The 12284-nt window shown below is 36.7% G+C and overlaps 1 protein-coding gene across 3 annotated transcripts in view; it reads right to left on the bottom strand.

Moving 5' to 3' along the window:
• The window catches only part of SREK1 (splicing regulatory glutamic acid and lysine rich protein 1), a 38393-nt gene extending 26363 nt beyond the window's left edge, over positions 1 to 12030 (bottom strand). For all 3 annotated transcript variants that reach the window (XR_012413703.1, XM_005557045.5, XM_015451569.4), the window contains exons 1-2: positions 11793 to 12030; positions 3071 to 3204 (exon numbers count right to left, since the gene is read on the bottom strand). Coding sequence is in view for 2 of the 3 variants with exons in the window: in XM_005557045.5 (XP_005557102.1) it covers positions 3071 to 3204; positions 11793 to 11953 (295 nt within the window). In the remaining variant the exon portion in view is untranslated. The remainder of the gene's footprint in view (positions 1 to 3070; positions 3205 to 11792) is intronic.
• Between the last annotated feature and the right edge of the window lie 254 nt (positions 12031 to 12284).

Raw genomic sequence — 12284 nt, 5'->3', positions numbered from 1 at the left:
TGTACCTTATCAGTCCATACACACGAATTAAGACTCACACTGAGCTTCACAACACTGTATCCTAATTTACCACATGAAAATTTGCTTTATCTTAAGGTTGAGCTCTGCTAATCATCTCCCAATATAATTTGCAACACGTTATGAACCCTTAATGAAATACCATTTACAAAGAACTGGGAAAACCAGCTCACAAGTTAAAGTGAAAGAGATTTAACAAAACAAAAACAAAAACAAAAACAAAAAAAGGGACAAAATAAAGAAAAAGAAATGAAATTAAAGTAAAACAATAAAAAACAGAGACAGGGCGTCCATCTTCTGCGGTTCAGACTCCGATCTCATTTCCCCAATGAAGATTTCACTTGACGGCAGGTTTAGTGGCATGGCAAACAATGCCTAACTCAGGCAAGTGTAACAGGTCTGCCTTGGCCAGTCTAGTCATCTAATAATGCACAAATATCACATAGAGAAAACATACAAAACCAAATTAATAGTCAAAATCCATCTACTAGAAAATGTGGACATAAAGTTATGACTGATGATTAGGCTGACACCCTTGTTATGTTTGACCGTATCTTTTTCTACGTGTTAACATTTATAAAAAGAAATCTGAAATGCACGCAACAACAAAAAGAGGTCATATTTGGACAAGTATAATGAAAGCATATTTTATTTTGAAATGGCATGTTTTATTAACAAAGGCTAAGGCTTAATATGCATGAAACTGTTACACATCAAATGTTACTTTTACAACTTACAATCTTCTCACATTACTGTCTGCACTAAAAAACAGCAATTCAAAGAAACTGAAAAAACTTCTTAAAATTTTTTCTATGGTTTTTCTCACTTATGATGCTGTTTGTTCAACATCAAGGAAAGGATGCAGTCAGTGAGGTCAACAGAACACTGCTTGCGTATAGCACCACAGCACATCTCCTCTTACAGTACTCCACTGGAATACTTTCCTTTGGTTATTTCACACTCACTCTGCTATCTCTGCTATCTTTTTTAATACAATAATGCACTATTTCTTTGCTTGTAGTGCATAATCAGACTTTCAACAGCTCACTGTGAAATTCTCAAGGTTCCCTAAATTCATCTCTGCTGTATTTAACACAACTAATGAAAAACATATATCTGAATGTTTCACCAATACCAATTGCAGGTTAGTGTTTTAAAATATTTACTTACTTATAAATTGCAATAAAAGTATGCTTAAATTTTTCTGTTCAAAAACGGTAAAACTGTCCAAGTTGTAATATTAAAAATATTAAAAAGGTACATCTGACTGTGCATTTATTCATCTCTATCAAGTAAAATAAACAATAAAAGGGACATCTACATACCCATAATCTTGAACATTTATAACAAAATACAGTAGGGCTTCTCAGATATATGAAAGATTCTATGGGAATATAGCAGTTTCCAACCAAGCAACACTGATAAAATTATTCCTTCCAATTAAGTAATAAGCTAACATAATAAAAGATCCTGTGTTATTGGTGGCATTAATTTTCTGATATAATTAATATTCCACTTTAATAAACCTTTTACCTGATTTCTTTTTTCCCAGGCAGTTTCTCAGTATGAAATTTCACTACAAAGTTCGTAGAACGAAACCATTAACCAGCTCCTTTCCCACCTCACCAATCTGGAGCTCACTGTAGCCTTACAGATCAGCAGATAAAGATATATTTGGCCAATAATGAACTTTAATCCATTTTTATCTTCCTTACCTACTCTAACCCCCAAGCATGGGAAAGACACTTCCAAGTTTATCTGAAAAATACTGAGAATGTCCTATTCTGGGACTTCAAAAATGCCAGCCTGGTACTCACTATATTACATATATAATAATGATCTCATAGTAACCATTAAGGTAAATTATCTTAAGAGTGTACTTGAAAGTATAAATTACAAATATTTTTCTTATAAATATCACTTAACCCCAATTTGCCAAAATGTGTACATTGTTTTCATTTGTAATAGTATTAATGTTTTTGTAATGTTTTTGACGTCCCAGAACAGGCATTCTGAAATACGCATAAAACCTTGAAAGCGCAGCAAACTGCTTATTATATATTATTTTAATGGTAGCCTGGCCACTAAAAGAGGTTTTAAAAATTACATATGAAAGCCCATCAAACTGTTTCCCATAAACTTTTATGTTTAAAACAGTCTCAGTTACAATCATCCACTGGAGAAAATCTACTTAAAGACATTTTAATTTATAATAACCCAATTCTAAAATCCTGTACACACGCTAGTCAGTGCTCTGAATAAAAGTTTATTACACACCAGAAGTGTCAAAATTCAGCACAGTCTATTATACGTGAGTGGCTCTGTAAATAGAAGTTACTAAAAAATATTAGTAATAATTAGTTCTTAAAGCAGTTTAGGTCATAAAATTTAATGGATACTTTAAGGCCTTTGTTCCTATCTTCAAGAACTATTTCCTTTATGGAGGCTTTGGAAAATTGCTTTTCTTTTTTTCCAACACTCCTCCTGCCCCTTTTTGGGGCCAATAAAAGAAAAAATTAAATTCCAGTTGCAAAGCAAACAATTACACTGAATATAAAATAATGATCTCATAGTAACAATTAAGGTAAATTACCTTAAGAGTGTACTTGAAAGTATAAATTACAAATATTTTTCTTATAAATATCACTTAACCCCAATTTGCCAAAATGTGTACATTGTTTTCATTTGTAATAGTATTAATATTGAACACACAGGGTATATGCTTAATTACACATTTAAAGTAATTTCCCATATCAATTTTTTTTTTTTATTTCAGAAAGCTTTCTTTGCAATCTGCAAATTGACTACAGAAAGCCAAAGCAAACCAGAAGCCAATTTATGAATGTTAAATTGTAAAATCTCAAATGTACATAAGTCATAAATTAACCATTTTAATAATACTATTAGGTAAAAATGTTTACCTTCTCCAAATTTCATTCTTACTTTCACACAAAAACCAAGAGTATTGTCTACTTGCCAATCTCTAGGAAAGCTAAAGGCAATAACAGACAGGACAGAAATTAAAATAAGAGGAAAAAAGTGAGATACCAACCTTCTGCACAAGGAACAACTATCAGAGCTCTGTCAATAAAAACCGTGTTAGTTAGATGCTGGGCCACGCCAACACTTGATGGATCACGAAACTTAACATAACATACTTTGGAGGAAAAAGCAAGAGGTGCGTTGCTGCAAGATAAAAAGAAAAACAATTGAACTAATAAACATTTGCTTGGTTTTATCATTTTCACTTAAAATTTCTTTCTTAATCTTTACATAATCTTACGAAATTAAGACTTTAAAACTTTTTGTCGTTAAGGATCATTAACACATAAAATAGTGAAACTTAGTCATTTAATGGTGATTTGTCTACCAAGACAGAAGGCAATCGAGGCAGGCCTATTGCGTTACTTGTAAAACTTGGAACTCGAATCAATCCTTAATTCGAGTGAAATGTAAAAAAAAGGTAATTTAACCCAAAAATTAACTCAAAAAGTGTATCATATGTAAGCAAAAATCCCTTTATAAAAGCTCCAATCCTCAAGATTTCAAATTTTATCATCATTCCAACGCTTCTTAAATGTGTTTCCCAAGCATTTAGATGACTAAACTTCACAAGTCTTAGAAACAATCAGGTAATATGGAATTTAAATTAAGGTCTTTTGCATACACCAGAGCTGTACAGTGATATGGTTTTCCAGACAAAAGATTTTACAAACAAAATCTTACATATTTTATAGGCAAAACAGCATAGACTCTAATTGGTCCTACTTGATTCAGTTCAACCCAGGCAGGCCTATAGTAAAAATGAACCAGACAGCACAAATGAAAGGAACCTTTCCTAAAATGAATACATCCTGTTAGATTCGAAAATACACTATCTTCATGGATAATCATTTTGTCAGCCTATCCATAATTACTTTTCATTAAAATCTGTAATTGTTTAGCAGGACGAAACTAAGTATATATGTAAACTGTAACATAGATTTTATCCTAAAATCTATTTGAAACATTTAAGATTTTTCACACTAAAAAAAGAGAGATCACTTGAAAAATACATGACTTAATCGTCAGTTACTTTTGTTTACAAAACAGGAAAGAAAACCGACTACAATTCTAGAACTAGTAAATGGCAAAGTTAACATCTAACATCTAATCATCTAATTCCAAACTTCATGCAACTGTAATCATTCAACTAATCAAGAATCTTTAAACCATTCTGATATACTATTAAATTAGCAATTCCACAGTCATTTTTAAAATCCAAAAATCCAGATTTCTTTGTAATTCTTCACGTTCAGAAATAAATCCATCTTTAAACAATGTAGAATAACCACATTAATAATGGTTAAATTTATATACTTATGCTATTAACCAAACAATGTGATAATAAAATGTATCTGCATTTAGAACTTAAAACTATTAACATTATTAACACAATTAGTAAGGCCAAAGTTGAAAATAAAAGATGTACCTCTTAGCATCCAACTCACTTCTACCTAAGGGCAACCAATTCAGGATTCACATCAGCCCTCACCGAAAATCCCTCCTTACCCAACCCAACACCTAAGACAAATCAATTTGTGTACTGACACTGAGGTAATCATATCCACATCCAGACTTAACTCACCATCTTTACATGACCAAATCGCCAATTCAGGCCTCTTGTGAGCTCTAGACTCCCAGGTCCAAGTGCCTGCTGGAATATTACACCTTGACGGTCACTAAGTAAGTCCAAAATACATTCATCAACCTCCTTCCTTACCAGTCTTGCCCTCTGTCCCCTATATTCCATATCTCATCATATTACCCAAGTCTGAAAGATACCATCATATTACCCAAGTCTGAAACCTAGGAGTCACTAGAGTGACCTTCCTAAGCGCCGCCCACCAACTACTTCCAAAGCTCTTTCCAGGTACACAATAAAATTTCCTTTTTCTGTTCCTTTAAGTTAGGTGTGGCCATGTAACCTGCTTTGGTCAGTTAAATATGAGCAGAACCAACATGTGTCACTATTATGAAGAAGCTTTGAGAACCACTATTTGGCTCTTTTCCTCTGCCACAATGACTGGCAACATTCAAAAGATGGTTGGGACTCATCAACTTCATCCCAGAATGAATAACCACAATGAATAAAGTTCCCACCCCCATGAATTTAGTCTTAAAAATAGTATTTTGTCAGCCAGGCAGGGTGGCTCATGCCTGTAATCCTAGCACTATGGGAGGCAGAGGCAGGCAGATCACCTGATGTCAGGAGTTCGAGACCAGCCCGGCCAACATGATGAAACCCCATCTCTACTAAAAATACAAAAATTAGCTGGCTGTGGTGGCACACGCCTGCAATCCCAGCTACTTGGGAGGCTGAGGCACAAGAATCGCTTGAACCCGGGAGACAGAGGTTGCAGTGAGCTGAGATCACACCACTGCACTCCAGCCTGGGCAAGAGAGTGAGACTGTCTCTCAAAAAAGAAAAAAAAATTGTCAAACTACAAAGATTTGAAGTTATTTCCAAAACTCTACTTATTCTAACTGAAAAATTATCCTTGACCTTTCTGTCCTCCTCATCCAATTGGTCAATAAATCCTGCTTAGAGTACCTTCTAAATATTTGTCACATTAATTTTTTCATCATTCTCATTACCAATGCCTTAATTCAGACCCTCATCATTTCTCATGTGGATTACTAAACAGCCCTTAACAAATCACACAGCACCCAACCTCAAATCCTTATTAATGGTCTTCCACAAAAACTCCCACAGTGATCTTTCTAAACACTAAATTTCATTGTGTCACTCCACATATTAAATTTCCTTAAAGTACTATTCTGTTCTTGCCTCATCATGTAAATGATGATAACCAAAAATTATACCTGTGGTTCCAACAACACATCACAAACATAAGGATCTTCATATATGCTGTTCCATTTGGTTATGGTAACCTAACTCCCATTTTGAATGCTAATTCCACTATTCTTCAAGGCTCAAATTTCCAAGTCTTCTGGTAAACCATCTTAAGATACCACAATCATTAGGTACAGCCTCCTACATGTGCTACCAAGACGTTCTATATTGCTTCGGCACAGGCCTTAGCATGGTTTCCTTATGTGAAACCCTCAACAGATCCTGTAAGCTTCTCTAGCCACAAGTGATTAGTCACCAGTCTCAAGGGCCCATTTCCCTGGGTGACCAGCAACCTATAATTTGGGAAGTCAGGCTCAACCAAATGCACTAGATCAATCAATCAGGTTCTCTCTATTGGGCTGGAAGGTGATTTACAGTAAGCTGTAAGCCAAATGATGAGTACAGAATAGGTATGCAAAGAAATAGAGTAGATAGAAATAAACCGAATTGATAATAAACACTGGAGAGAAAGAAGCAGACAGTCATCTTGATTGCTGATACCCTTTCAGTTCCCAGTCATAGTTCCCATGAGGCCTGGCTGTACTACAATCTTTATTTTTCAATGTAGTGAAATCTTTCTTTTTAATAATAATGTCTCTTCTTGATCTACCTTGGGTAACACTGTTTCTGTCCTTTGTAACCGAAAGCAGTCTATGATTACAATAACCTACTAAAGCCCTAGCAATTCCAACAAGAGTAACTCTTTTGCCTCTGAAACCTTCAAGAGCCTGACAGTCATCACTGAAGCAACAATTCCTAAATTGACCAATCCTTTGGTGAAGGAATGTAAACGTAAGAAAGAACTACTGAAAACTAAAACCACATTTCCAAATACCCCTAGTTGAAATCTACTTCATTTCAAATTTAAAACATCCACAGAAATATGCACTCTGAGTCTGGATTGTAATGTAACTGTACGTGAAGATATGCCACCAACATTTCACAAGCCTGGGAACTAGTTAAAAAAATGTTGGTCTCTTCTGAACAGCATTATCATGGAAGTATGGATACTAGGTATGGCTACTCCACTAATTTAAGCAACGTTTTTTGTTTGTTTGTTTTTGTTTTGAGACAGAGTCTCACACTGCCGCCCAAGCTGGAGTGCAATGGCGGGACCTTGGCTCACTGCAACCTCCGCCTTCCACGTTCATGCGATTCTCCTGCTGCCTCCCAAGTAGCTGGGATTACAGGTGCACACCACCACACCCAGCTAATTTTTTGTATTTTTAGTAGAAACGAGAATTCACTATGTTAGCCAGACTGGTCTTGAACTCCTGACCTTGTGATCCGCCTGCCTCAGCTTCCCAAAGTGCTGGGATTACAGGCGTGGACCACTGCACCCAGCCAATTTTCTTAATTTTCATTTCCAATTACCTTCCTTAAAACAGAATAAAGATCAACTTACATTTACTTTATAAAAATAAAAATATTTGGAATTTTCAGGAAAGGTAACACTATTTTATTTTGACCATTATAAACTAAAATTATTAGAGTGGCAAGCCAACATACAGACAGCTCATCAAACAAATGTGTACTTGCTTGTGCCCAGGAGTTCAAGGCCAGCCTGGGCAACAGAGGAAGACCTTGGGGAAAAAAACAAATAAAAGGGGGTGACATATTCCATTTGGTCTAAATGTATGTATCTATAGAAACAAGCAGGCCAGGCACAGTCGCTCACATCTGTCGTCCCAGCACTTTAGGAGGCCAAAGCAGGCAGACTGCTTAAGCCCAGGAGTTTGACTCCAGCCTGCGTAACATGGTGAAATCTACTTACTAAATAAATTAAATAAAATTTTAAAAATAAATTTTAAAAAAGAAAGTAGCAGTACCCAAATTTAGCAGATTTTAGTTTGATCTCATTTGTTGACTTAAGTTTTGGTTTTTTAAAATACAAAATCTTACCAATTTTTCAAAAACAATTAAAACTTCTCACTGGGTAGTAAACGCAGAAACCAAAGAACCAACTTTTTGGGCATCAATTAAATTTCTTGGCCCTAATGGGTTATTTTGTCTTTTATTAAACATAATAATAGCACTATACAGTATTTTTAAAGCTAATGAGGTAATAATATGTCCAATATTTTATCAGTACATTAATATATACATCCTTTAGAGGACAGAGGACCTAACAAAAAAGATACGCCAAAACATGAGCAAAGTATACAGTATCATGTACAAAAATATTAGTTGGTGCATTATTTATAACAGGGTTTCTCCACTGGGCTTCAGTGGCCCTATGGATTAGCACAATTCCTCCTGCTTAAGACTACTTATGCATTGCTAACATTTACCCACTAAACGCCTACAGACCCTCCAATCATTGTTGACAATCAAAAATACACACCTACCGATGTTTCTAGCTAAAATCCACTAATTTGAAATACCAAAAAAAGCAATCAAAATATCCAACAATAGAATTTCAAAAACACACAATACACTCAGAAATTACTAATCTCTAAATATTACTATAAATAAAACAGCAATATGGAAAATGCTTATGACAAATTAAGTGAAAAAAGTTTAAAATCACAGTGTATGATTCCTTTGATTACACTATATTACATATGTTACATAATGATAGCACTATACAATTATTTTTAAAACCAATGAGGTAATATGTCCAATATTTATTAATGCATGTGAAAAGGACTGCAGGGAAATACATGGAAATGGAAAGAAGCTTTGATAGAGTGGTGGGATCACAAGTGCTGTTTCCTTTTCTCTATTTTCTATAAAGTGGTTTTAGTGGTTATTTTTTTTAAACTAAATAAACTTAAATAAGTAGTTGACAGATTTTTCCATTCTTTCTTAGAACTTTTGAAGACCAGAGAAGTGAAGGAAATCAAGCAAAAAAAATTAACACAGGAAAAATATCTAGTGTAACAAATCAGGATAGGCTTACCCTTCAGGGTTTAGTTATCTGAAGGGGGTCACGGGGAACTTACAGGGTGCAGATAATCCTGTGTGCTGGTTATACAGGTATATGTCTACTTTGTAAAGATTCACCAATCTGCGCTTACCATCTGTGCACTTCTCTGTAGGTACATTAAACCTCAAAGAAAAATTTACCGAAAAAACAACAAGGATTTCTTACTTGTGTAAGGAAGTTTTCACAAGCTGTGAGATTGATTTATCATACAAAAAGTTAATAGTAATTCTACATATTTATCAACTGGCAGCACAAAAAAAGGATGACAAATTGCAAATAAAAATTAATGCTTACAGTGAATGTTCACAAGAATTCCCTAACCTTAAAAAATTCTTAACGTTTAAAATATAAAGATGAAACTCAATCACTGCATCATGCCAAAAGAATTAAGTTTAAAATCTGAATTTTCATATTAGCAACTTAGTCATTTTTTGTTTTTAAGAGATAGGGATCTCAATATGTTACTCAGGTTGGAATCAAACCGTGGGCTCAAGCTATGCTTTCACCCACCACAGCCTCCTGAGTAGCTAGGACTATAGGTGCACACCACCACACCTGGCTCAATCATAAAATTTAAATGAGAAACTATTTTCACATTCTATTACTGTATTTCCAATATACTTGGAAATATATATATGCAAATAAATATATGAATATATTTCCAATTTTAAAACGATTTTCTACTCGGTTCTAAAGATGTCATAAAATAATTTATGTGACACTGTAAAACAATATATTTTCAATACAACTACTACTATTGCAATTTTTATCCATTTCGGTCCAAATCTGCAAACACGTCTTCTAATATAAGGACCAGGCAATGACAACTTCATTACGAAGCAGAAAACCTGTGAATAAAGCATGTTAATACTGCTTTAAAACATGAATGAGGGATCTAGTATTGCACTTACGGAAAAACTAGTTAAGGATTTTGCCTGGCCCATATATGTTACATGTATGCAATAATTTTGTTTTATGTGTTACAGTTTGTGACACACACTACCGTAATCTTCCATATGTTTAAGTACTTTTTATTCTCTTTGACTTTTAAACTCCAAGTAATAACACCTGATTTCAAAAAAGTAGCCCATTACTGTCAGTTAATAACTGGTAATGTGTTGTCACCCAAACCCAGGTTTCAACCAAATAAATGTTATGTTGATAATGAAGAACATTCTGCAATGTATTTCTTCTACCTATGAGATACCATATTACCACAGCCTTGAAAGCAAGATTTACAAAGGTTCATGTACAAAATATTTTACTGATTGATTCCAATGCCTGCAGGATACGGCACTCACCCCAAATAATTCTCAATTATTAAGAAATGTTCTGAGAGCTTAAATTGAGATGGCTGAAAGCATTTCCAAAAGTTAATTAAAGCAATAATGCCATGGTTAATCAATCAAAATGTATGTGCGTGCACTTATGCAGTATTCTCGTCAAAAATGTACTACCTGAATCTCGTCATGAAGAAATATAAAGAGAGAGAGATATATATGCACATATCTCTATATATCTCATCTATATAAACTCAGATTATGGGTCATTTTACAAGACAAAATGAACTACAGAACAAAATGTCAATGTCACGACTTTCAAATGTTTTAAAAGGTGACGGGACTGTACCAGATTAAAGGAGATAACTATTAATACGTGGATTACTTGGCATATTCAAGGGAGACAGTATATCTAATTATATACTACATCAAAAACAGACAAAAAAGCATTATTAGAATAACTGGGGAAATTTTAATAATCAACTGTAGCCAAAAAAAGACAAAATGCTCGTGAAGGGAACATGGATGTTCAATGTATTACTCTTTCAACTTTTCTGTATGGATGAAATATTCCAAAACAAAAAGCAGACAAGAAAAACTTAAAAAGTAAAAAATAACCACACAACTTTTACATAGCTATGCAGCAGCACTGTTATAACCTAAGATAGAAAACTAAAGAAAAACAGGTCTAAATGCATCACTAGGAAATAAATCAATTTCTTTTTTAAAGGAAGAAATCTTGGGTAACAATTACCCCTTCCCTCAAAGGATTTTGATATAACGAACAAAAAACAGAGGATCTTAATACTGTAAGATCTACTATCAAAAAAAAAAAATGTTTATGTGTGCAAGAATGTGAACAACCTGCAAACCCCTTGCGAGTTTTCTAAATAGATAATATCGTACGAGGGAAATTTTACCATTCCAAAATACACCATCTGGGAAGTGGCCGCGAGCCGTGAATGCCAGCCAAGATCTGGATTTTAAATGTATACGGCAGGGATAACCCTGCACCGACTGACACTTTTTCTGAAAGCTCTGGGACAGTGTGACCTTTCAGGAGAAAAATTTAATCTGTTGCCAAAACGGCGAACAGACATATCTTTGGGAACATGGATGCGCTCGGTTAGATAAATCAAGATGCTAAGTTTTGTGTGACCGTCCTGGGAAACAAATACAGCCCCAGTTCCATCTTGTCATCAGCAGCAGGCTTTCTCGTCAGCAAAACGGCCTGACACCAAGGCCTTAAAAACCGGACAGTGGCTCACGCGCGGTCCCCGCGATTTTCAGAGTGCAAAAACGCGATGAGGCGTTTGCCATAAGGCTGTTCCGGGCCCACCTGCGGCCATCTTAAGTTCGGGGGGAAATGAGGAGGAGGGGGCACGGAATTCGAAGACCCATGAGCTAACACAAGTCCCGGAGGCACGGAAAGGGCAACCATTCTAAATCCTTGGTAAGGGCTCCGTGCAGTAGTTAACCCCCCAAATCCGACTAGTAAGGAGAGCCGGACGGCGGAACTCGGTGCCGTAATCAAATATGGGCACTAAGGTAAGCCCGGGCGATCACGTGACACGCACCGCGCGCCCGCGTCCGCGCTCTCCCCCACGCCTCGGCTCCCGAGGTCTCTATGGCGCCCGCGCCCCTCCCCCAGCCGAGCACCAGCACTTACTCCGGGGGGTAGAGCCGCAGCTCCTCGATTTCTCCTAGGAAGGAAAAAAGCGTCCGCATCTGCTCACTGGTCACCGCCGACGACAGATTCGTCACCTGAATCACCGACGTGGGGGTGAGGCCGAAGCCTAAGCCCAAACCGAAGCCGCCGCCGCTGTTCATCCCGACCCCGCTGCCGCTGCCTTCCCGCTCCCCAACGTCTACGACGCGTCAGCGACGGAACCGGGAAAGCGGAGAACGCGCGGCCGCGAGCGCGCTCCCGCTGGCGAATTCACAGCGCCGGGCAGATCTAGCCGCCCATTTCACAACTCCCCTGCTCCCGGGGCTGCGCGCGCCAGCCGGAAGCGTCGCCCCGGCAACCCGGCGGGTCTCGCGGGGCTGCGGCTTCCTGCTCCCGGGTGCCTGGGGCTGTTGCTGCTGCTGGTTTCTCCGCGAGTGTTTTGTTTTTCGGTGTTTTTGTTTTCCCCAAAAGTCGATGCGAATCTTGTGCTCC

The sequence above is a fragment of the Macaca fascicularis genome, chromosome 6 (assembly GCF_037993035.2).
Source record: "Macaca fascicularis isolate 582-1 chromosome 6, T2T-MFA8v1.1".
Taxonomy (NCBI): Eukaryota; Metazoa; Chordata; class Mammalia; order Primates; family Cercopithecidae; genus Macaca; species Macaca fascicularis.
Note: the sequence above shows the minus strand (reverse complement) of the source record. Positions and strands in the feature narration are given on the sequence as shown.